General features: G+C 50.3%; 1 protein-coding gene across 1 annotated transcript in view; it reads right to left on the reverse strand.

Moving 5' to 3' along the window:
• PRR12 (proline rich 12) overlaps positions 1 to 23,827 on the reverse strand; it is a 46,676-nt gene that overhangs the window by 9,978 nt on the left and 12,871 nt on the right. Inside the window, exons 3-12 of the mRNA XM_028702107.2 lie at positions 23,382 to 23,543; positions 18,286 to 21,764; positions 13,770 to 14,388; positions 11,799 to 12,118; positions 10,220 to 10,336; positions 8,863 to 8,996; positions 7,490 to 7,953; positions 4,016 to 4,141; positions 1,351 to 1,448; positions 625 to 753 (exon numbers count right to left, since the gene is read on the reverse strand). Of these exons, the coding sequence (XP_028557940.2) occupies positions 625 to 753; positions 1,351 to 1,448; positions 4,016 to 4,141; positions 7,490 to 7,953; positions 8,863 to 8,996; positions 10,220 to 10,336; positions 11,799 to 12,118; positions 13,770 to 14,388; positions 18,286 to 21,764; positions 23,382 to 23,543 (5,648 nt within the window). The remainder of the gene's footprint in view (positions 1 to 624; positions 754 to 1,350; positions 1,449 to 4,015; positions 4,142 to 7,489; positions 7,954 to 8,862; positions 8,997 to 10,219; positions 10,337 to 11,798; positions 12,119 to 13,769; positions 14,389 to 18,285; positions 21,765 to 23,381; positions 23,544 to 23,827) is intronic.

The following is a 23,827-nucleotide window of genomic DNA, read 5'->3' on the forward strand; positions in this document are numbered from 1 at the left end:
AATATTTGAACTGTTAAGACTTTTCTTGGAAGTTATAATTCTATTACTATTAATCTAATTCTATTATTAATTTTAATTCTATTATTCTAGAGGAAACAGACCACAACCCCCTGGCTTAATGTTTTGTCTGAACCAGGGACAATGACTTGTTCCACTCCCAACAAACCACGATTTGTAGCCTAGGTTTGCTCCTTACGTACTACTTGTGATTTGCTAGGAGTGACATGAACCACATTCCCTGGTTTGGGCCTAACGTTAAGCCAGTAGTTGTAGTTTGCCTCCTGCAAGCTGGGAGGCACAGAGTGATTCATTCGGGCACAGTAAGCTATGGTTTATAGTTTACCATGGCACGCAAACGTGGCCAATATGCTGCAGTTGGTAGAGATTCAGACTAGGAGTGGGGAAGAGCCAGGTTCACATCCTCGTTCAGCTATGAAGCTCTCCCTGGGTGACCTTGAGCCTCCCTCTCTCTCTCTGATTCAAGGCTACCTCACAGGGCTGAGAGGATGAAACAGGAAGAGAGGGACTCTCTCTCTCTCCCACTCAAAGAAACAGCATCTAGAACCATACTCAGTGTTGATTAGTTTTCTGCAGGTCCTTGATTCCATCTCGGCTCCCACCTACCTGCTGTTTGGATACATTCTTCTTGAGTTTGTTGAGTGTCTTGCGGTTGTAAGGTTCGCCCCCTAGGCGCAACTTGACTGTGGTGTCGCACGTCTCGGTGTGGAGTTGGGGGAACGTGTGGAGAGCCTCCTGGATGATGGGCAAAAATATTCACTGTGAGACAGCAGATTTCACATAACCTGTGGCTGTCAGACTGACCTCCTGTGTCAAAAAGGGCCAGAGGTAGTTTATGTGGTATAGTGCTAAAAATGTAATTAGGAACTATGAGCCTCTGTATCGAGTAAGATACCAATATAACATAACAGTATCTCGGGCCATGTTGCTAAATGAAAAGTCTGGTGTCGTTATTTTCACATTTTATTTCTTTATTTTTATGATTCTTAGTAATGCTGATTGAGGATTAACAAATGCTGATTATATACGGATATTCCCTGACTTTACTTCGCTTGCACTCCTAAGGGGTCAACGACAACCTTATAAGCTCCTCAACGGCATCAATGAACTCAGAAATTTGGGGAACCCTCACCTAAGCCACAGTTGCATGACAAATCTTCCGGCCTTCACTCTCTCATGGTTGTTGTGAAGGTAAATTGGAAGGAAGTATCCAAGACAGGGCTTAGCAATAGAGAAAACTACGTATCTAAAATAGGCATTTCTACACAATGCTATCTCAGGCAGGGTGTGGGGCGAAGAGTTAAACATTTTCCACTTGCCCCATTTCCATACCTGTAGCGACGGATTCAGAGATACTCTCTTCAGCACCTTTTTCTTGTGATCGTTCAATATCCCGTCAATCTTTCGCATGGGCGGAAGATAAAGTTCATCTGGGGGAGGATTGACAAAAGAGATTTTAAGCATCACACACAGTGTCCTTGGTGGGTATTTCAGTGGTCAGTTTTGGCTCCCAGCTATGGCGCACTCCTTGCGGAAGCTTGCCTGGAACCCACACTGTGTTCTTTCCAGCATCCAAGACTTTTCTACCATCCCAGGGCTTTAAAAACCATGTTTTGGTTGGTGTTTCCTTAAAGCAAATGAATCATCTCAATGCGTAGCCAATTTATATTTTAATTTGGTTGCAGCTTTGTAAATCAGGATGGGGAGATAGTGGCTTGGATTTCAAATTTATCGTGGGCTCTTCTCATACACTGGTATATTTTTAAAAGTTACTGTAATTTTCACTATGTAATTTTTCTAGGCCCTTAACAAGAATCGAACACAAACAAACCTGTGACTAAAGCCAGAAATGTCTAGCATTTTGCACTAAGGGGATCCAATTTTCTGCAGCCAGAATTCTGCGGAGAAGGGAAAGTCACAGAAACATATTTAAAATGCCGCATTTGCTTTCTGATGGTGCGAGAACTCCTGGGCAGGATCTGACTTCCTTGAAAGGAGCTGCTTGTGCTACACATTAATAAGAGAATCATTTCACTTTAAGGAAAACGCCAACCATATTCAACTGTCTCTTCTTGTCTTCTGGTATTTAGTGCTTTGATTCCTCTGAGAAGCTGTGGCAACATATCTCTCCTTTCCAGCCCCAGAGAAGCATAAAGCTTTAACCTGCAAGAGGTCAAAGCTGTGATTAAACTGTGCAACAGCTTTGGATTGAAGCACAGGCCTGGTAGCCAGAGGCGACATGGAAATTTAATGTGAGGGAGTGAGCTGGTAGACGAGAAGTGGATCTCTCTGTCCTGCCTCTGCGACTACCAAACGGAGCAATTTCTGCATTTTGAGTGGTCATGCTAATTGTTCATTTGCTCAGGCAGAATTTGGTGGGAAAGTGGCATGCAAACAAACATCTGATGATGATGACGGTGGTGGAAGAAGGCTGGCAAAGGAGGGGAGCCACTGTCAGTATGATTTACAAACTCCTCCAGACAGCGTCTGCATGAAGTCCCAACACCTCTCACCCTCACAGTCAAGAGAGAACTAGCAGAGTGACCAACCAAACCCCAACTGCCAGTTTCCAACTGCCAGTTTCCAACTGCCACCTCCTTTCTCTAGCACCAACTATTCTTTGTGAAATACATTCCCAATGACAGTACCATCTATTCTTTGTGAAATACACTCCCAATGAAACTACATTACAAATTCTAAAAGCCACCTTCCTCCTGCATAAAAATGCAGAGGTGCTGGAGGATGAACAGAGCCCTCAGTCCCCTTCTCAGGAAGCCCCTAGCAGGCTAGTAAAACATTTTACGTGGACTAGTACATTTTGTGGGCTTGTTTACAAGGCTGCTGCGCAGTGTGAAATCTGGCATCTTTATGCAGTGTTTTAAAACCATTATTTACTTGTTATTATTTATTTACAAAAAAAATGCTTATTGTTTGTTTGTTTATAAAGAGTAACCTCACTGCAATGCAACACCCAAGGCAGCTCATGAGATGCGGAGGCTCTTGAGTCAATTCTACAACAGTAAACTTATTAAAACAACAAGTAGCTGGCCTAGGCCTTAAAACAGTGGCTTCCAAACTCCACCCACCCACCCGCCACCTCGCAGATCACTTGAAAATTGCTGGTGGACTTGAAGGACCACTTAATGATTTACACACACACACACCCCGCCAGTTGTAGCAATTGCAATTCTTAATGGTATTCTTATTGGCCTTTTAATTTCTTACACTGTATTTTGCTGTACTGCAGTCTGCATTCTTCACAGACAGGCCGCAGGCAGTGTTCGAAACTCCCATTGCCCTAGGCACGTTTTGCAACCGGGAATTTCATTAGGGTGAGCAGTTTCTGAGTTCTGGGCGCTGTACTGTACCTACGATTTCAGATTAAAACTGCAGAGTGGAAGGAAAGAAGGACCTTTTTCTGCCTCCCCACTTCCAGCTACTCTCTGAAGACTGGAGAAGAGACCTTCTTAAGAATATTAGGGGGGTGGGCAGGGGACGGACTAGACCATATGAAAAATGAACATAATCTTTTAGCTGCAGTTCATTCATTTTCAGCTTCGTATTCTTTTTATATATATATAAAAGTGTGCCTCGGCATTCCGTTGTTTAAGGTGCTGCAGGCCTTCTGAATGAAGCTAAAGGCAAGACCACCATTTGGTAACCCCTGCCTTAAAGCATTTAATGTTGAAAGAAGAGCAAACTTACAGCCTTTACTATGACAACGAAGAAAAGGAAAGCCTATCATTCAGGCCGCTTCAGAGTTTTCCAAGCAAGCATCTCTACAGGGAGCAAAAGCCTCTGGACCTCCAAGAGGCCAACAATGACAAAACAGAGATGAGCAGCTCAGCCCTGCTGGCAGAAAAAGGAAGAAGGAAGCGCAGGGCTCCAGAGATCTCCCAAGGACTGGCCAATTTTGAGCAAATAAACTCTGCCATCTGTGCAGGCAGGCGACTGACCCACAGGGCCGATCAATATACCACCATTCACGAATGCGCACCGTTTGTATCCTCAAGAGCTTGGATCATGTCTGGGTCGAGGGCAGTGCTGACCAGCATTTCCACGTAGCTGCGGTACATCTCCTTCATGGCTCGCGTGTTCAGAATACGGCCCGTCGGCACACGCTCTAGATAGGAGATGGAGAGTTAGCTTAGCATTTATTTAAGGCACTAACATCCCGGGCTTTCCTGAAAACGTTCTGAGGCGGCTGACACAAAAACGACACACGATGAAAGGGCAGGGAAAAGTTACAAATAAAATAACGGAAGAGAGAGCGCAGTCCAGCTTTCATTCTAACTGCACCGGATTTCCCCCCAACTTGGCACTTCAGAAACAGTGGTACCTCTGGTTACGTACTTAATTCGTTCCGGAGGTCCGTTCTTAACCTGAAACTGTTCTTAACCTGAAGACCACTTTAGCTAATGGGGCCTCCCGCTGCTGTCGCACGATTTCTGTTCTCATCCTGAAGCAAAGTTATTAACCTGAGGCTCCTTACCTCTCTCGCCCTGACCTAGCCACTGTGATCCACGCGACAGTCACCTCCAGACTGGATTATTGTAACTTGCTCTACGTGGGGCTGCCCTTGAGACTGACCCAGAAACTCCAGCGGGTGCAGAATGCTGCAGCGAGACTCCTTACGAGGTCTTCACTGCGAGATCACATTCACCCGGTGCTATACCAGCTGCACTGGCTCCCGGTGGAGTACAGGATCAGGTTTAAGGTGCTGGTTTTAACCCTTAAAGCCCTATACGGCCTAGGACCCTCGTACCTACGGGACCGCCTCTCCTGGTATGCCCCACAGAGAAACTTACGGTCTTCAAATAAAAACATCTTGAAGGTCCCAGGCCACAGAGAAGTTAGTCTGGCCTCAACTAGAGCCAGGGCTTTTTCGGCTGTGGCTCCGATCTGGTGGAACACTCTGTCACAAGAGACCAGGGCCCTGCGGGACTTGACATCTTTCCGCAGGGCCTGCAAGACAGAGCTGTTCCACCAGGCCTTTGGCCAGGGCACAGCCTGACTCCCTCCCTCGGCAATCTTCGCGGAGCTCTGGCCCAATGGTTGCCAGTGGCTTGAATTAATTAATTTTATAATGAATGATTTTAGAGTGTTGTTTATGCTGTACTTTTGTACTGTTTTATTGTTGTTAGCCGCCCTGAGCCCGGCTTCGGCTGGGGAGGGCGGGATATAAATAAAAAAATTTATTATTATTATTTCTGGGTTAGCAGAGTCTGTAACCTGAAGCATATGTAACCTGAAGCGTATGTAACCTGAGGTACCACTGTACTACTTTTCGTATTCATTTATTTATAACAGTATTTTAAAGTGTGTTTTTTCTGGGCAAGTCCATTTAGGGACAGGGGAATTCCTTCTTTTACTCCTCCCTCCTCACCATCAAGGTCTTTATAAGAATCTCCCTCGGTCTGTCTCCAGGGTCACTAGGAAGACACCAACACCAACACACACAATGTGTGGCTCTCTGAACCTTTAGCTCTTCAGACATCATTGACTAAACCTCCCATCAGCCGCAGCAAGCGAGGTCAACGGCTTGTGGGAGGTGTAGTTCAGCAACCTTCAGGCGGCAAAAGGTTCCTCGCACCTGCTCCGCCTTTGCAGTTTCGTCGCACGTTGTTTACAAGGCCCTTAACTTGGATTCAGGAAGAACTCAAGGACTGCTCAGTGCCTAATCTCCCTGCTCGATCACCAAGGTCACTGAGAGAGTTGTGGTTAGTTGTGCTCCCCGGGTATTCAGTACTTCCCTGCCAAACCTTCAGCCGCCTGGCAACGACTTTTATCTCAGCAAGTCTCTTAAAGTGCACTCTTCTGATTTTATGGCTGATTTAAACTGCTAAGATTTTAACTATGGAGAGGAGCCGCTCAGTGATACAGCATTTGCCTTGCATGCAGCAGGTCCCAGATTCAATGCCTGACATCTCCAGGTGGGGTTGGGGAATGTCCCCAGCATGAAACCGTGCAGAGCTGCCACCAGTTAGTGTAGCTAATACTCTGGAGCCAGTGTGTGGTGTATGGTTAGAGTGTTGGGACTGTGACCTGGGAGGCCGGAGTTCAAATCCCCACTCAGCCGTGAAGCTTGGGGCCAGTCACCGTCGCTTAGCCTATCCTACCCTACAGGGTTGTTGTGAGGATGATACGGGGAGAAGCAGAACCATGTACGACACTTTCTGATCCTTGGAAGGAAAAGGCAGCATATAAATGTAATAAAGAAGGGAGATGTTCTCTCCTTTGTATCTGTTTGAAAACTCATTGTACACTGCTTAGAAACTGCAGTGCTAACTAAGTGGCAGCAAGTAAATAAATAAGTAAGTAAGTACCATATATAGTCAAGTACAGTGGTACCTCGGGTTACATACGCTTCAGGTTACAGACTCCGCTAACCCAGAAATAGTACCTTGGGTTAAGAACTTTGCTTCAGGATGAGAACAGAAATCGTGCTCTGGCGGCACGGCAACAGTAGGAGGCCCCATTAGCTAAAGTGGTGCTTCAGGTTAAGAACAGTTTCAGGTTAAGAACGGACCTCCGGAACGAATTAAGTACTTAACCCGAGGTACCACTGTATAAGCCGACCCTAATATAAGCTGAGGCACCTAATTATACCACAAAAAACTGGGAAAACTTATTGACTCAAGTATAAGCCGGTTCACCACACCACAAATCTCCTGGTGGGCTGGAGTGTGTGCGCGCGCATGCACACATGGCAGAGGGCGCTTCTCTCCCCCCCCCCCAGGCTCTCCTGTCCCCCTGCCACCTAGGGTGCTGCCAAGAGGCAGAGGCTGGTGGTGGCAGCGGCGGAGGAAGAACAAGCAGCCCGAAAGGGCTGCTTTCGGGCTACTCGTTCCTCCGCCGCCGCCGCCAGCGGCAAAGGCGGAGGAGGAGGAAGGAGCAGCCCGAAAGGACCCTCACTCGAGTATAAGCCGAGGGGGGCTTTTTCAGCATTAAAAATGTGCTGAAAAAGTCGGCTTATACTCGAGTATATATGGTAAGTAAGTAAGTAAACAAACATCAGGCTGTCATAGAAATTGGTTGGAAGGGACCCTGAGGACCATCTAGTCCAGTGTTTCCCAACCTTTGGTCTCCAGCTGTTTTTTTGGACTACAACTCCCATCATCCCTAGCTAGCAAGACTAGTGGTCAGGGATGATGGGAACTGTAGTCGAAAAAAAGCTGGAGACCCAAGGTTGGAAAACACTGATCTAGTCCAACCCCTTGCAATGGATGAATCCTTCTGGGAATCGAACTTGCAACCTTGGTGTTATCAGCACCACACTCTAACCAACTGAGCAATCCTTCATGAATTTCTCTCTCTCCCTCTCCCTGAGCTTTCAAGTCAAAAGGCTCTCTCTTCAACTCTACCGCGGACAGTTTCTCCCCTCAAAAACTCTCTGTGGGCCCACAATTCAATTCAAGGACCGCCTCGTCTTCCGCCACCAATGGATGCCGGGCTGCATCAGTCTACTCACCCTCCTCGCTCTGCTGGTCAGGGCTGGAATCTGAGTCAGAGGAGGACGCTGCCTCAGCAAGCCATTTTTTCCTCTTCTTGGGAGGGGGCTCAGCTTTCACCTTGGCTGGCTTAGGCTTGGGTTTCGACGCTCCGCCGGCTGGGGAAGCTTTTGCGGGGACGGGAACAGGGGGGTCCGTTTTCTCCGCCTTGGGGGGCTTTTCTACTTTGGCCACTTTTTCCGCCTTGGGGGGCTTTTCAGACTTCTCGACCTTGGGGGGCTTTTCCAGCTTCGGCGCTTTCTCCGCCTTGGGGGGCTTCTCGGCTTTGTCCGCTTTTTCGGCCTTGGGGGGTTTTTCGGCCTTGGGGGGCTTCTCGGCCTTCTCAGGCTTCTCGGCCTTCTCCGGGACTTCCAGCTTCTCAGGCTTTTCAACTTTCGGCAGCACCGGGGTCTTGGGGCCAGACGCCTTGGGCTGGCTCTGTCTCCTGCAGCAGGACAGACATAGCCGTGAGATCCAAATACATGCTCTGCCTCAGGGGCCAGGTTTGCTGAGGCGTCTCTCTGTGTGTGTGTGTGTGTGTGTGTGTGTGTTGGGGTGCAAGGGAGGCTTTAAGGGTAAAAGGAGAAGCGGGGCGATGGAGGGCTGGGGAGCTGAGAGGACAAGGCCAGCCTTATATACTGTCAAGTCTGTGAAAAGAAGGAGTGTTTGCTACCATCCGATTCACAGTTCAAGCTGGAGTCAAGAGGCAGCGGGGAACAGGCCGTGGCACAGAAAATCTCAGGATAGTGAGGAAGGCAGTCATGGTATACCCCAAGCACAGGCAAACTCGGCCCTCCAGATGTTTTGGGACTACAGCTCCCATCATCCCCAGCTAACAATACCAGTGGTCAGGGATGATGGGAATTGTAGTCTCAAAAAATATCTGGTGGGCCGAGTTTGCCTATGCCTGGAATAGCTCATTCCTTTGACAGGTGGAAGAGGCGTGGTATGGAGTCAGTTTCATGACTAGGCAGGTGAGAAAACAAAGAGGCTGAGCTCTTTGCTCCTTCAGGTGAGGAGCTAAATACTCTCCTGCGTGTCAGGTGAAATAACTGTAGAAATTTATTATTTATTATTATTAAATAGAGGGTGGCAGCAGGGGGGGAGGTAAAGGATCTGAGGAAAAATCTCCCCCAGGCATGTCACCTGAACAGTTTAATACAGGGGAGGGGTTATTGGTGGGGAGGTGTGTTTTTCGGCCATCGAACTCGCAATTCTAGAAATGGGGCACTTCACAAACTGGAAGAAATCAACGTGAGGAAGTGGCTCGAAGGCTTTTTGGAGCTTCTCTGCGAGTGGAACTGGCCTCTCATATGGGAGACACCCCCCCCCCCCCCGCTTCCTGCTCCTTTACCTGACAGCTTGCAGGGGCCGGTGCCAAGGCTTCTTGGAGCAGACGCGGACGTAATCCTTCTTGTTGATGTTCTCCAAGAATTTAACGTAGAGGCGCTGGTACCGGTTCTTGGCATCGCCAAAATAGCCCAGATACTGAGGGGGGGACAGGGAAGGAAGGAATTGAATATCAAAATGGGGACGGCGGGGAGAGAATGTCGGCAACACAGCTCTTTCCCACCTCCAGAAATAATGAGGTGATACACAGCAGAAAAACCCAATCCTTCGCCCACGATATCAGTCAGTTCAAGCGGATTTACTTCCCTCAAGCACAAAAAAGTATTTCTGCCTCTGGCTTACCTCATACCCTTGAGGTGTATATTTTTAGGAACTGCCTTATTTTTATGATTGGAAGTTGTTTAATATTATTCATACAGAGAAGTGATGGCTAAAAGAGAGAGAGACCTGGGTGGGAGACAGGTCAGAGTGAGTTTTCCTCAGGGTGTGAGGCTGGGAAAGGTGGAAGCTTTTTCAGGTGAGAGTTGGAAAGGCTCACTTCTTTGTATGTGGGTTTAATTATGATACGAGGGCTAGATTATATATATATATATATATAATTTGTTTTACCATGATTATTATTATTGGTGTTATTTTTAATATTCCTTCTTTCTCTGCTTCCTCTCTTCTTCTTTTTACTCAGAGAAAGAGTATCTTTTCTTGTTTTTCCCCTCTTTTCCTTTTTGTCTTTCTGATTTTCTTTATTCCAAATATTATTTTACTGTATTGTGAAAACTTTAATAAAATCTTGTGGGGGGTGGGTGAGGGAAGTTGCTTATTATTATTCCTGTTGTTGTTGTTAATCGTCCGCCCTTCACCCAACAGTTTTAGGTTTTAATATTGTGTTTTAATGTCGTCACCTGCCCTGGAAACTTAATGTGAAGGGCAGACAATTAACAACAACAACAACTTTATTTATTTAAATATTTATTATCCACTCTTTGTTGCTAAAAGTAATACCAGAGTAGGGTTGCATCAAAACTTTTAATCAGGAAATGCTATAACACAGCAATGCTAATCAATAAAATAAAAGCAATAGGGGAAAAATTCTGCCACAGCCGTGGCAGAAACATGCTGAAATGGGAGTGGAGAGAGAAACTTATTGGTATGGAAATATGTATTTCCTCAGCAGTGGGAAGAGAGAAAAAAGGAGGGATATACAAAATGGTAGAGGTGCTGGTGGTTAAAACCCAGAAATCAAGCCACTGCGCCAAATACAATTGCGTAAAGCTCATGTAGACCTCCCACCTCTGAAGTTCTTTTGCCCACATTCACCGAAAGTACGATTTTTTGCATGGTGAGCGAGCAATGGGGACACTTACATTGCTGGTCGCGCAAAATTGTCTCTGCCCATCCTTTATTTCAGGGGTGAACTTCTGGAGCAAAGCTTTCTGAACCCGCCAGATTGGCGGCGGCTCCCGCCCAGTCTGAAGAGCGAGCTGCAGGAGGGCAGAGAAAGGGGTGATGGTACCAGGGATGCAAAGAACTCCAAACAAGCCTAGCTGCTGTGATGCAACTACTCTGCAGATAAGAAGCTCTGCTAGATCAGGCCAAAGGCCCACTTAGTCAAACATCCTGCTCTCACAGCGGCTGACCAGACACCCATGGAAAGTCCGCAAGCAGAATCTGAGGGCATCAGCAACCCTCTTCGCTTGTGATTTACAGCACATGGTTATAAGCCCAACTTGTGTAAGCCTACTTAGTCTAGTCCCTCAGAAGGGAGACTAGTGTCAGATCCAATGTAACATTTTGATTTTAAGCATTATTACGATTTTTTTTAAAAAGCTCAAACTAAAACTTACCCAAGAGTAAGAATTCAAGACACTGAAATACGTGAAACGCTTGAAAATGTCACTCACATTTTATGCTTTTAAGGCTTTGTTTCTGCTCCAAGCCCAGAAAGATAATAATATGGCCCACTTTGATCAATGAATAGAAGATATGGTAAAGGTAAAGGAGCTCGGACTGTTAAGTCCAGTCAAATTTGATTATGGGATGCAGCACTCACCTCCGCTTTCAGGCCAAGGGAGCCGGCGTTTGACTGCAGACAGCTTTTCTGGGTTTTGTTGCCAGTGTGACTAAACAGCTTCTGGCGCACGGAAATGCTATTTACCTTTCCGCTGCGGTGGTACCTATTTATCTACTAAGCTGGTATGCTTTCGAACTGCTAGGTTGGCAGGCATTGGGACAAAGCAACGGGAGCTCACCACGTCGGGTGGATTTGAACTAACGAACTTGCGATCGGCAAGCCCAAGAGGCTCAGTGGTTTAGACCACAGCGCCACCCGCAACACAGGAACGGACTTGCTTTTCAACGCAGATTGTGCATGGATAAATATAATGTTATTTGGAACGCATTTATAAAAATTATGACTTGCTAATAACTGTATGGGACATGGGTGGCGCTGTGGGTTAAACCACAGAGCCTAGGACTTGCCAATTAGAAGGTCGGCGGTTCAAATCCCCGCGACGGCGTGAGCTCCCGTTGCTCGATCCCTGCTCCTGCCAACCTAGCAGTTCAAAAGCACGTCAAAGTGCAAGTAGATAAATAGGTACTGATCCGGCGGGAAGGTAAATGGTGTTTCTGTGCGCTGCTCTGGTTCGCCAGAAGCGGCTTAGTCATGCTGGCCACATGACCCGGAAGCTGTACACCGGCTCCCTCAGCCAATAAAGCGAGATGAGCACCGCAACCCCGGAGTCGGCCACGACTGGACCTAATGGTCAGGGGTCCCTTTACCTTTAATAACTGTATAATGACTGTAGTAATAACAGTACTTATTTACCAACATGTCATATTGTATTAAAAACTTTTTCCTTTCTTGCTTTATTCCTCGCTTCTTTATTTGTTCACTGAAAATTTTCTCAATAAATTAATAATAATAATAATATCTCCTTAACGCACCTTGAGGGCCTGAACGTCCTCCACGCGAATTACAAACTCATCGCGCTCTCGGAAGATCCCTTCCCCACCGCTCTCTGCCTCTTCTTCGTCCGTCTCTCCACAAATGGCCGCCGTCTCCTGCTTCTTGGCAAGGTGAAGAGGCCGTGTGTCCTCAGGGTCCTCGGGCTCAGGAGACGCCTGAACAGGTGGCTCCTCGGGGACAGGTGGAGCCTCCTTGGGCGAGGGAGCTGGGGAGATGGGCGGCGGGGGTAGCTCTGGCTGGACATCAGCCTCCACTGAGGGAGCTGGGCTGGGGATTTTCTCCTCCACGGGTGGCACATCTATGGTGGTGGGGGAAGTGGCAGGGTTAGCAAGCAAGCAAGAACAGAAATCCACCTTACTCAGCAGTGGCCTCCTAGCTGGGGAATGGTCTCCCCAGAAAGTCTTGCCTGACACCTTCTCTATAGTCCTTCTAGAGTCAGGCAAAGACCTTTTTATTCACCTAGAACAGGGATATGGTCCTCCAGCTGTTGTTGGACTACAACTCCCATCAGCCCCAGCAAGAATGGCCAATCGTCAGGATCATGGAAGTTGTAGTCCTGCAACACCTGTAGGGTCACAAAGACTCCTCACCTCTGCCCTAGGCTTTTTAATTAATTGTGGTTTTAAATCAGGACCGTCTGTATCACCAGAAAGGGTGGGTTGGCTGGTAGTTTTTTTGCTGTTTTTTATTTGTTTCTTGGATGGTTTTTAATTATTATACACGGCATTTTTAAAGCGTTGTTTTCCTTGCAAGATGCCCAGGGAGTATTTATTGATGCAAAGCTACATCCATCAATTAAAGAAATAGGTACTTTGGAATTTAATTTACCAATCCTCCCTGCAAACCATGCACATATATACTTGTAACTTAGGGATCACACCTCACACATATGATGAAGTGGACTGCAATTCATGAAAAAGTCTGCCATAATAAATTCATCAGTCTTTAAGATCTATGCCAGCGGAACAGGATCCTATGAGAGGTGGTGGATTCTCCTTCCTCGGAGGCTTTTAATCAGAGGCTGGGTGGCCAACTGTTATGTATGATCTAGCTGAGATTCCTGAATTGTAGGGAGTTGGACTAGATGACCCTTGGAGTCCCTTCCAACTTTACAATTCTGTGTTTCTATGTGTATTCCTTAAGTAGTTCTTTTCAGAATGGAACATTTTTCATAAGGAAAGTTTAGTAGTGGAAAATCCCCCAGAAAGTTTTCTTTAAAAATAATAATAATAATAATAATAATAATAATAATAATAATAATAATAATAATAATTGTTATTGATTTTCCAATAAAAATTCCCCAGAAAGTTTTCTCCCTGGAACTGGATTAGTAAATGTGTTCCCTTTTATGCTGACAAGAGCAGGGCCTTCTTGATTATTATTTTTTGCTTCACATCAATACTGCATAAAATTATCTAGAGTTTGAGTTTTGAGGTGGGGTGGTGCTTGGGTCTTGGGGGAAAGAGAAACGTAACTTGGTAAGTAGACAGGTTATTAGGAAAATATAAGGGAGCATGTGGGCAGTGTGTAGAAACTCAGATACATAATCTAATCGCCAAATGGCACCTTAAACCTAGGCTATGGTCAATTCAAGCTTCAAAGATATATTTCAGATCCCTCTCTAAGTGACATTTTGCTTTTCCTGGTTGCCAACCTGGCATCCAAAGCTGTGTGGTTGCAATTGCACCCATGCCAGGTGCAAAAAGCGCCTGGCTAATTTCTAACACTGCTGTGTGCAGCAGAAAGGCATTTGATCAGGAAGAATGTCTACATTCAGGATGCAAGAACTGTTGAAGGAATGCAGAAAAAAATGCATGCTAAATATCAGATGGAAGTCTATCTTGCTCAGAAACTAATGCCCTCCCGAAATCAAGATAGGTTATGTAAATCAGGAGATAAACAATGGCCCGGGACCCAACTCAAGGTTTGGACAGGGGACCGGCGCTCACCATTGGGTTCTCCCTCCTTGCGGTCGGTGGGGTCGTAGAGCGCCGAGATGGCTGAGGAGATGCTCTTCTGGAGGTCCTGGTTCTTGCTGACGGAGTCCTCCTCGTCGGACGAGAAGGAGGGCAGGGTCTCCAGGTTGCGCTTCAGCTCCTCATCCAGCCGCTTGCAGGGGCTGGTGCAGCTCATCACGAGCCCGGCAGGGTCCCCTTCGGGCCCATCCAAGCCACCAGGCAGCATCGGGGGCGCCATGCTGAAGGGAGGCGGCGGCTGGGACGAGGAGGACGAGGATGTGGCTGACGGGGGGCGGGGCGTCTTGGAGGGGCTGCCTGAAGGCGCGACCATGGTAACCCCCGTGCCGGGGGCCCCGACTGTTGCGGCCGAGGAGGTGGAGGAGGCAGAGGAAGGCAGCGTCTGACGCTTGCCCGACTTAAGGAAGTCCAGGAAGGAGGCCATGAACCCCGACTTCATTTCAGGCTGCTTCTCTTCCACTTCTTTGATCTTCTGTTTGATCTTCTCTCGGGTCTGGCTGCTATCCAGACTGCTCTCTTGAGCGGGCTGATGAGATGGGGCGGAAGCCTCCAACTGAGACCCCTCCAAACCTTTGGGGACTGGAAGTTTGATCTGAGGAAAAGAGAAGGGACAGGAATTGGGGGAGGGGAGGAGGAGTCTCGGGGAGACTTCCTGGACTCGCCCCCCGATGTTGGCTTTGCCTCTTGACTTAACCAACCTCCGGTTTTCTCTCTCCTTTTTATTTTATTTTTAGGGTTTCAACATTCACCAGCTTTCTGGACCCACCATTTTCCAACCAAATCAAGATACATTTTGCATATATCTTCACCATTTATTCTGCTTCCAAAATTATGGGTTTCTGAGAGCTCTGACTTGGTTTTTTTTGTTTTGAAGGAGCTGGGTGGCAGATGGAAAGGGAACAGAGTGAGAGAACTGCAGGATGCCCAGGAGTCAGCTCACATAAGAAGGAAGCGAACAACAGGAAAGCTCTGTGCGGCACTGGAAGCCACCCTATAGCCAACTGGAAGTACCACCCTGCTCATCTCTGGCTTTGAAGCCACCCCACTGTAGACACAGCCTATTTTCTCCACTCACACGAGGACTAGAAACCAAATTTTTGAAAAACAAAACCTGAAATCCACTAGGTACCATATTCAGCAACCAATTCTGTGCTTGAGTAAAATGCGTGGCTTGCTCAAACATAGATCTAGCAACCGGCAAGCTCGCATCACTCACTAGTCCTTGAAACACGCACAATGTACTGAACTAGTTTCACACACGCCCAAGACATTAATTTGGGATCCCTACCATCTACCAACCCTGCCATCCTGTCCTAGTAGCATCCTGCACTCTAGAAACCCAAACTCTTGTGCCAAGAAACAGCCATGCTTATGTTAAGTGTGCAAATAGTAACAGCTTGCAAGGCGATTTTATTTGTGCTATTTTATTTATTTTCAAACTCCGCTTAGATTTTAAAAACAACCAAACAGCTAGGAGAAAGGATTCTCTTTTTTTAGGAATGCATTCCAAGCAGTGTCCTTAAGAAAGAATTCCCATCTCATCTGCCATAACGTGTGTATTAAGCTGCTGAGTGAGGCTCTCCAGAGATTTGGGCTGGTGCTGTCAGTATGCCCACTCATTTCATCTGTCCCTAGGGAGGTGGAGGAAGTCCTGAAATCAGTGCCTGGTCTCCATGATGGACTGGACATGTGGAAGGATCCACAGCTTAATCCCTACGAGATGGAAGAACTGTTGGTCAGGGGGGTCTGCTGATCTGGTATAGTGCTTCTGGATCTGGCGCTACTCCTGAATTTCAAGCTGGAGGAAACAGCATTTCAGCAACTTAGGATAGCGCACCAGGTGCAACTCTTCCTGGAGACCTGGCCACAGTGATGCACATCCTAGCTTATATTCCAATTGGATTACTGTATTGCTTTCTACATGGGGCTGCCTCTGAAAAGTGAACTGCAGCTTCAGCGGGCGCAGAATGCGGAAGCCAAACTATTGTCTGGCGTAAAGTGTTCTGATCGCACCACTTTAGTGCTGTTTCAGCAGCCCTGGCTGCCTGTTTGACTCAGGCCCCATTCAGAGTGCTGGCCTTAACCTTTTAACACGTCGGCCTCTCAAAATTCTTCACCCTGACTGGTGGCAGGATGATTTCGCTTGATACTGCAAGCTGCCTTGAGGGTTATTTAATGGAAAGGCAAGGAACCATCGGTTTTAATGAATCAAATAGGAACACCGTTAAACTGAAGATTTTACAAGAGGAGCAAGGCCTCTGGGGTAAGTTCCTTTTTTGCAATAATGCACAGGAAATTTTTACGGGCGCGAGACCCAAATATTTTTGCCATCAGAATACGCTACTAAACGTCCATGCTGTGCACCTCTAAATGTGCATGGTGCGTTGGCTGCATGGCTGTTTTTCAAGAAGTGGCAGTGACATGGTTTTCAGGAGAGACAGGAAAGGTATTAAGGAGTAAATGCATGATATTAGAAGTCATGCAGTCGGGCCTGGCATCAGCACCCTGGGAAGGGCTCGCTGCTCAAAATCTCCCTTTTCGTTCGAGGGTGGGTGGAACGAGTTCTAGGCGCTGTCATTTTAATTTCCCAGAGTGCTCTCAATGTAGGAACTTTACATGGTGGCTACGAGACGACCCCTACCAGACGGCTATTGCCATCCCTAGCTAAGCCTGCCAAGGGGCCCCACTGGTGTAGGAGAAAAGATGGCCCTTCTCAAACCCAGAGCCAACCAGCATGGGGTTGGGAGAGCAGTTGCAGGCCATAGAGAAGAGGCATGTATGCAACCCAAGGCAAATCCTGCCCAAGACACGATCTGGTACCTTTTGCATCTTTGCAAACCTCTCTGTGCAAAAATAACGGCCGAGATGGGGACAAATAAGCAAAGGGAATAATGAAGAAGGCAGCAAAAAAACCCAACAACAGCCCTGTGCACATTAACTCAGCATAATCCTGTGCGAATTAACTGCAAAGCAAGCCTCACTCACAGTGTTCAATATAGGTGTGCCTTGGATTGCAGAGAAAAAACGCAACCTCCGTGACGTTTGCCAAACTTAATGCAAAAGTCTGTAAGTCCAAGAGCACAGAATAAGCTGTTCAATAGAAGGAGGAGCTTTGGATGCTGAAACAGCTATGCAAGGCAAGGTTTATGGGTGGCACAGGAACTTTAGGTGGCAGATTTAGAGGTAGGGAGGAGTGTGCCACTTTCTGCCTCCAAATTCACTCTCTTCCAGTTTTGTTTTGTTTTTTTAATGAACAGGAGAGCAGCATCCTTTAGAGTCGCCACTTCAAAGTGTGAAATGTGTTAAGACTTGCAACTTTGAACAACTTGCCGCTTTCCACAACATTAAGCACAGAACTTGAATAGTTTCTGTATTTACATGCTGGCGTGCAATGGAGGGAGGGGTCTTTTTCAGGCCATGGGCTGCGTTCTCTTAGGGGCAACCTTCTCTGGGCCACATGCCAGTCATGACTGGAACCCTAAGCAAAAAGCAAGCACAGCCAAGTGGACTGAGGTTCTCCCTCCTGGCTGAACACCACATGGAAAAAAGACCCGGCTGCAAACATGTACCATGTCCATCAAACTTTCACGAATCCTTCCAGCCAACAATTCACCTACCAGCTCCATATATATGGCTATGCCATCACAGTAATCCACACAGAAGAGAGCCATTTCACATGTACCCATGGCACGGTGGCTGCCCCCAGAAAACCCCTCCAGCGTTTGCACGGAGAGCGTTGTTAAGTGCAGACATCAGTGCAACATATCTATGGGAGCTGTTCAGACACCGGTGTGTTTCCTGGAAAGCAGGCTGAAACACTCCCGCAGCCCTATGGAGCCCGGATTGCGCACAAGCAATTTCCAGCAGCAAGCACAACACTATAGGTACATATGAACGGCGCTTGGCAAGTCAAGTAGTAGTTTACTGCCTGTGACAGATTCTCCAGGGCCAACAACACCAGGAGCCTCAAAAGTCTGCCTGCTCCCTTTCCTGTACGCGAGTTGGGGCCACAGCTCAGTGCCAGAACACCTGCAGAATGCCTTGGCGTCAGTCCTTTGCATCTCCACTTAAAAGGGACCAGGCAGCAAGTGATGGCAAAGACTCTCTGCCCGAGGACCCTGGTCAGATAACACAAATACACTTCAGCTGGTGTTAAGGCAACTCCCTGGGTTCTCTCACTAAGCCCACTCTGCAGAAGCCAGAAACCACATGTCCCTACAGCTCGTTTCTGCCCGTTGTCTGTCTCTAGTCTCAGAACCGATCTCTTTATTTTTCAAATTATTCTTTTCCCGCTGCAAGTCAGGGATGGGGAAGCTGTGCCCCCCCCCGGGCTTTGGGTGGATTGCAGCCCCCAAAAGCCTCGGGCGAGGCAGGTGGGGGGGTCCCAATCCAACCAGCCTCTTAAGGAGAGGGGCCACAGCCCTCCCACCCCCGCCGCCAGCCCTGCTGCTTAAAAAATGAACCCCGCTGCCTCCCAGTCCCCGCTTACCTTGAGTGGTTTGAGGGACTCCAAGCCTGCTCCTGGCTCAACCCCCTCCTCCCCGGCTTTCTTGCCCCTCCCTCTCCCCCGGCCACGGGGCTTCTTGGTGCCATCGTGAGCCACGCCATGGGGCGGTTCAGTCAGGGGCCGGATGCGGGGCCTCCCGCGGGGTCGGGGCGGGCCCTCCCGCTTGGGCTTGGTCGGCTTGCGGCCCCGGCGCTTGGGCCCTTCCAGGAGGCCGCTGTTGGGCGGGCAGAAGTCTATGTCGCCCATGGGGCTGAGGCTGGTGCGGTTGGTCCGGCAGCTGGAGATGAGGTCCGGCAGCAGGTCCGGCAGGCGGCGGCTGTTGAGGCGGATGTCGGCCGGGACGTCCTCCTTGTCCTCGTCATCTTCAAACTCGTACTCCTGGGCGTAGTTCTTCTTGGGTGGCTGGAAGGGGGGCTCCCGCTTCTTGAGCAGGTGGAAGGATGAGGTCTTCAGCAGCTTCTTGGGCTTGGACGAGCAGAAGATGGGCGACGTCAGGCCAGACTTGGACTCCGAGACAGGGGCCGTCCCGTGCTGCCCTGACTGGATCAAGCCCAGCTGCTCTGTGTTGACCGTCGAAGGCAGCTCATGCTTCACAGAGACAGAGTCCAGGCCCAAGTGCTGCCCATCTCCGCTCTCTGACTGGCAGTAACTCTGGTAGCCTTGCCCTCCTTGCATCATGTCGTAGCCTCCGCCTTTCATGCCCTCTCCCCTCTCCATGCCTTGGGTCCCGTCGTCCGGCTTGGGGAACTCGTCTCCGGCGCAAGGAGGCGGCCCGAACATGTCCTCCATGCCCGGGAAGAAGCTACGGTCCTCATCTTGCAGCAAAGAGTCCGGGAAGCAGATGGAGGTGAGGGGGACAAAGCGCTGCTTGGCCCCCTGCGGGCTGGGGCTTTCAAACTGGTCCTTGCCCTCCAGCTGGCCCTGAGGGACCTGCTGGGAGGAGTCGGGGTCCAGGCCGCCGTCGGGGAGGAGGTGCTGCTGGTTCTGGACCGAGCCACTCTGCCCCAGGTGGGACTCCAGACTCAGCTCGGGCTCCAGGAAATCCTGGATCTCCTGAGACTGGGAAAGGTTGCCTTGGGGCATCACCTCCATGCCCTCCGACTGCATCCTCTCCTGCTGCAGCTGGCCCTGGAGCTGTGGCGACTGCTGCGGCTCCAGCAGCTGAGCCTCCATGCTCTGCGAGCGCACATGTGCCTGGTGCAGGTGGGCTTCCAGCGCCTGCATCTGGAGCTGCGGAGAGGGCGCCTCGGCCTGGTGCATGCGCTGCGGCTCCATCAGGTGGACGTCCAGCGGGGTGCGCACCTTCCCGCGCGAGTGCAGCTGGCTCTGTGTGTGAGTGAGCACCGACTGGAGCAGCTGGGATTGTTGTTGCTGCTGCTGCTGCTGCGAGAGGGAGAGCGGGGGCAGGTCGGGAGGGGAGTCCAACATCAAAGCACCCCCCTGCTGCCCGGGCATCATCCCGTGAGGCTCCATGGGGTGCGGCTGGGGGGCGTGCTCCGGGGTCTTCTGCAGGTACGAGTGTGCTTGCGATATCTCCTTGCCCCCCGTGTCCATGTGTCCTCCCTGGAGGTGCTGCTCAACCGACTTCTTGATCTCCTGCCCGTAGGAGTCCATGGAGCCGGTTTGGTGGCTGTAGTGGACCACGGAGGTGGCCAGGGACTCTGGCGTCGAGCGCGTGTGTGAATACTCCTTCTGCCGCTCCCCTTTCTTCTTGTCCTTGAGGCCCTGCAGGGACATCTCGAGGCCTTGGTTGTCCAGGTTGGAGTTGGTCCGGATGACGCTCTGCAGGTGGTAGCGTTCCTCCGTCTTGCTCAGCTCATAGCCCATCCCCTTCCCGCCCCTCTCTTCGCACTCCACCATGCCCTCGGGGGGCACGCGGGGTGGGCTCTGCGACTGCAGCAAGTGCTGGATCAGGAACTCCTCGTCCTCCGTCCGCTCCGAGGACAGCAGGTCCGAGTCGGTCTTGGATTTGCCGTAGGACGCTGCCCTCTCCAGCCCTCCCTGGGAACTCTGGTAGCTCTGGGTGTGGGCCGGCTGCATGAACGAAGGAGACAGCACGGAGGTGAGGTACTTCTGAGACTGCCCGGGCGACGCCACGCTCTGGGGCCGGTTCGTGGTGGGCGACTGGAGGGGCCGGATGATCTGTGAAGGGCTCGAGTCCGGGAGGCTCTGACTGTGTGAGTAGCCAATGGACTGGCTGTGCCCTGGCATGGCTGGCGAGTGGCCGGTGCTGTAGCTCAGCGACGGGCTGGCCGTGGGCATCCCCTGCGAGTGAGCCGGCACGTAGCTCGGCGTCTGGCTAACAGAGACATGAGGCTCGGCCTGGACGCTGTACGACAGGCCCTGGAGCTGCTCTGGCGAGTAAGTCTGATTCTGACAGGTCTGCAGCCCTTGCCCACCCTGCCCGGCCTGGCCCTGCTGGGCCTGCCCTGTCGTTGAGTAGCTCTGCGCCTTGCTCACGCTTGTGAGGTCTTGGGCCTGGCTGCTGCTGAAGCCTTGTGAGGCCTGACTGACCGAAGACAGGTTCTGCGGCTGGCTGACTGAGTAGCTCTGCGTTTGGCTCATGGAGAGCAGGCTCTGGGGCTGCCCGGGCGAATAGGCCTGCGACTGGCTCGCGATGACAGAGCTGGGCTTAGGAGTGGACGAGCTGTAGTTGCTTTGGCACTTGGGCGTGGCGGTGGAGCGTGGCGGCTGGCGGGAGGCTGAGTAGCTCTTGGACTTGGAAGAGGAGGCCGTGCCAGAGTAGCCGGGGGACTGGATGATGGGGCGGTAGCTTTGGGAGGGCTCTTGCCGCGTGGCCTGGGAGGTCTTCTGCTGCTGCGAGCCCTCGCTGCTGGCGGGCGACTGCTCGCCCAAGGGGCTGCACGAAAGACTGGAACGGTGGGGCATCTGCTGGTAGCTGCCCCCACAGCTCAGGTAGTGCTGGAGGGAATGGGCGGCGGGCAGCTGGGGCTGGGCACTGGAGGGCCTCTGGTAATGCTTGATGACACTGTCCTGGCGCGGGATGGCCCTGTCGATGGAGGAGGCGGGCGAGCTGGAGAAGACGGAGGTGTTGTACAGCTGGGATGTCTGGTCGGAGGGCCCCAGCGAGGACGACAGGAGGTTGAACTGGGAGGGCAGGTGGCGGGAAGCCGACTCTTGAGCGCTGCGGTACGCTGAGCTCTGGGAGGGCAAGCCCGTGCCCAGCACCGCACTGCCCAGCCGGTCAAAGCTGAGGGAGGAGGGGACGCTGGACTGGGAGGACTTGATGTGCAGCAGGGGGTCATGTGGGGACAAGAGGCCGTTGGAGGTGGGGCTGAAGGTGGCATCCTGCAGGGTGAGCGAGGAAGTGACCGGGAAACTGCGCCCGCTGAAGGAGGCTGGGTGCTGGTAAGCGGAGAGTGCCGACGAGGAGGGGAAGGTGCCGGAGCCTGGGAGGGCCCCCGAGATGAACAGCTCGGCGGGCGCTGGAGTGTGCATGGCTGCAAGAAACAAAAGCATCGGGTGAGTTGGATTTCTTTGAACAGAGCTGCAGGATTTGCAAGGCACTTAGAATCATAGAATCATAGAGTTGGAATAGACCACAAGGGCCATCGAGTCCAACCCCCTGCCAAGCAGGAAACACCATCAGAGCACTCCTGACACGGGAGGCGGGGGGTAAAGGCACAGAGCTTGGCCTACTCACAAGAGGAGGAGTAAGCTGTGCCCAAAGAGTCAACAAAACACGCTCCTGAAAGACATGTTGAGGCAGGCTCGCCTTGCGCCTCATTGTTGAGACATGGTTTCTGCGATGCAGGATACAGCTCAGCAATAAGAGCATGTGATTTGTATGCAGAAGCTTCCATGTTTGTTCCTGATAAGATCAGGAGCAGGTACAGATTATGGGAAAGGCTCCTTGCCTTGGGAAGCTGGGATCAAGAGTCATGACCCAATGCTACAGGTGACCCCTGCTCTACCACCTTGTCCCTCCCATCAGAGGTTGTTGTTGTTAATATGCCGCCCATCTCCCATCTGACTGGGTTACCCCAGACACTCTCGGGTTACTTCCAACACATATAAAAACATAATATAGCATCAAACATTTAAAACTTCCCTATACAGGACTGCCTTCAGGTGTCTTCTAAAAGTCAGTTAGTTGTTTATCTCTTTGACATCTGATGGGAGGGTGTTCCACAGAGCGGGTGCCACTACCGAGAAGGCCCTCTGCCTGGTTCCCTCTAACCTCGCTTCTTGCAGAGAAGGAACCACCAAAAGGCCCTTGGAGCTGGATCTCAGTGTCCGGGCTGAACGATGGGGGTGGAGTCACCCCTTCAGGTATGCAGAGCCAAAGCCATTTAGGGCTTTAAAGGTCAACACCAACGCTTTGAATTGTGCTCGGAAAGGTACTGGGAGCCAATGCAGATCCTTTAAGACTGGCGTTATATGAACATATAAGGGACACGGGTGGCGCTGTGGGTTAAACCACAGAGCCTAGGACTTGCCGATCAGAAGGTTGGCGGTTCAAATCCCCGCGACGGGGTGAGCTCCCGTTGCTTGGTCCCTGCTCCTGCCCACCTAGCAGTTCGAAAGCACGTCAAAGTGCAAGTAGATAAATAGGTGCCGTTCCGGCAGGAAGGTAAACAGCGTTTCCGTGCGCTGCTCTAGTTCGCCAGAAGCGGCTTAGTCATGCTGGCTACATGACCCGGAAGCTGTATGCTGGCTCCCTCAGCCAATAAAGCGAGATGAGCGCCACAACCCCAGAGTCGGCCACAACTGGACCTAATGGTCAGGGGTCCCTTTACCTTTATATGAACATAAGAAGAGAAGAGTCCTGCTGTACCAGGCCAATGGCCCATCTAGTCCAGCATCCTGTTCTCACAGTGGCCAACCAGATGCCTGCAAGCAGGACATGAGCACAAGAGCATTCTGCCCACCTGTGATTCCCAGTAACTGGTGTTCAGAGGCATAGTGCTCCGACAGTGGAGGTAAAACAAAGCCACCATGCGTTTTGTACACCAGTGCATCACCAAAAGCCCTCTCGTGAAAGCTCAGCCCAGCCCACGATGAGCAGAAGGCCCCTGTCCTTTCTGTGCCACCAGAAGGTGTGCTGGGGTAGTTACCTGTTTGCCAGGATGGGGTGCGGAACTGGGAGAGCAGGGAAGAGGCAGAAGGGCCCGGCTGAGGTGCCCGAGACTCCAGCGCTGAGATGAGATTCATGACAGAAGCGTCCGGGGTGGCACTGCTGGCATGATGGAGCCCTGTCTCGAACAGGCCAGAGAGACCTGGGGGGGAAACGAGAACGAGAAAGGAGGTAAGGGGCCGAAATACAGCAAGAAAGAAAAGATAGATCCGAAGTGGAGAGGCTTTTTCTACCCGAGGGCCGCATTCCATTTGAGGCAACAATCCAAGGGCCACATGATAGTGGTAGGTATGGCCAGAGGCAAATCTGGGCAGAGCAACAAATGTAAAAAAAAACAAAACCCAAAACATTTTTATTAATTTTCCAAATTTCAACAAATCAACCACAAATTAAAATAAATTCAATTTTCCAAAATAGGTTTCCTGC

This window comes from Podarcis muralis, chromosome 13 (genome assembly GCF_964188315.1).
Source record: "Podarcis muralis chromosome 13, rPodMur119.hap1.1, whole genome shotgun sequence".
Classification (NCBI taxonomy): Eukaryota; Metazoa; Chordata; class Lepidosauria; order Squamata; family Lacertidae; genus Podarcis; species Podarcis muralis.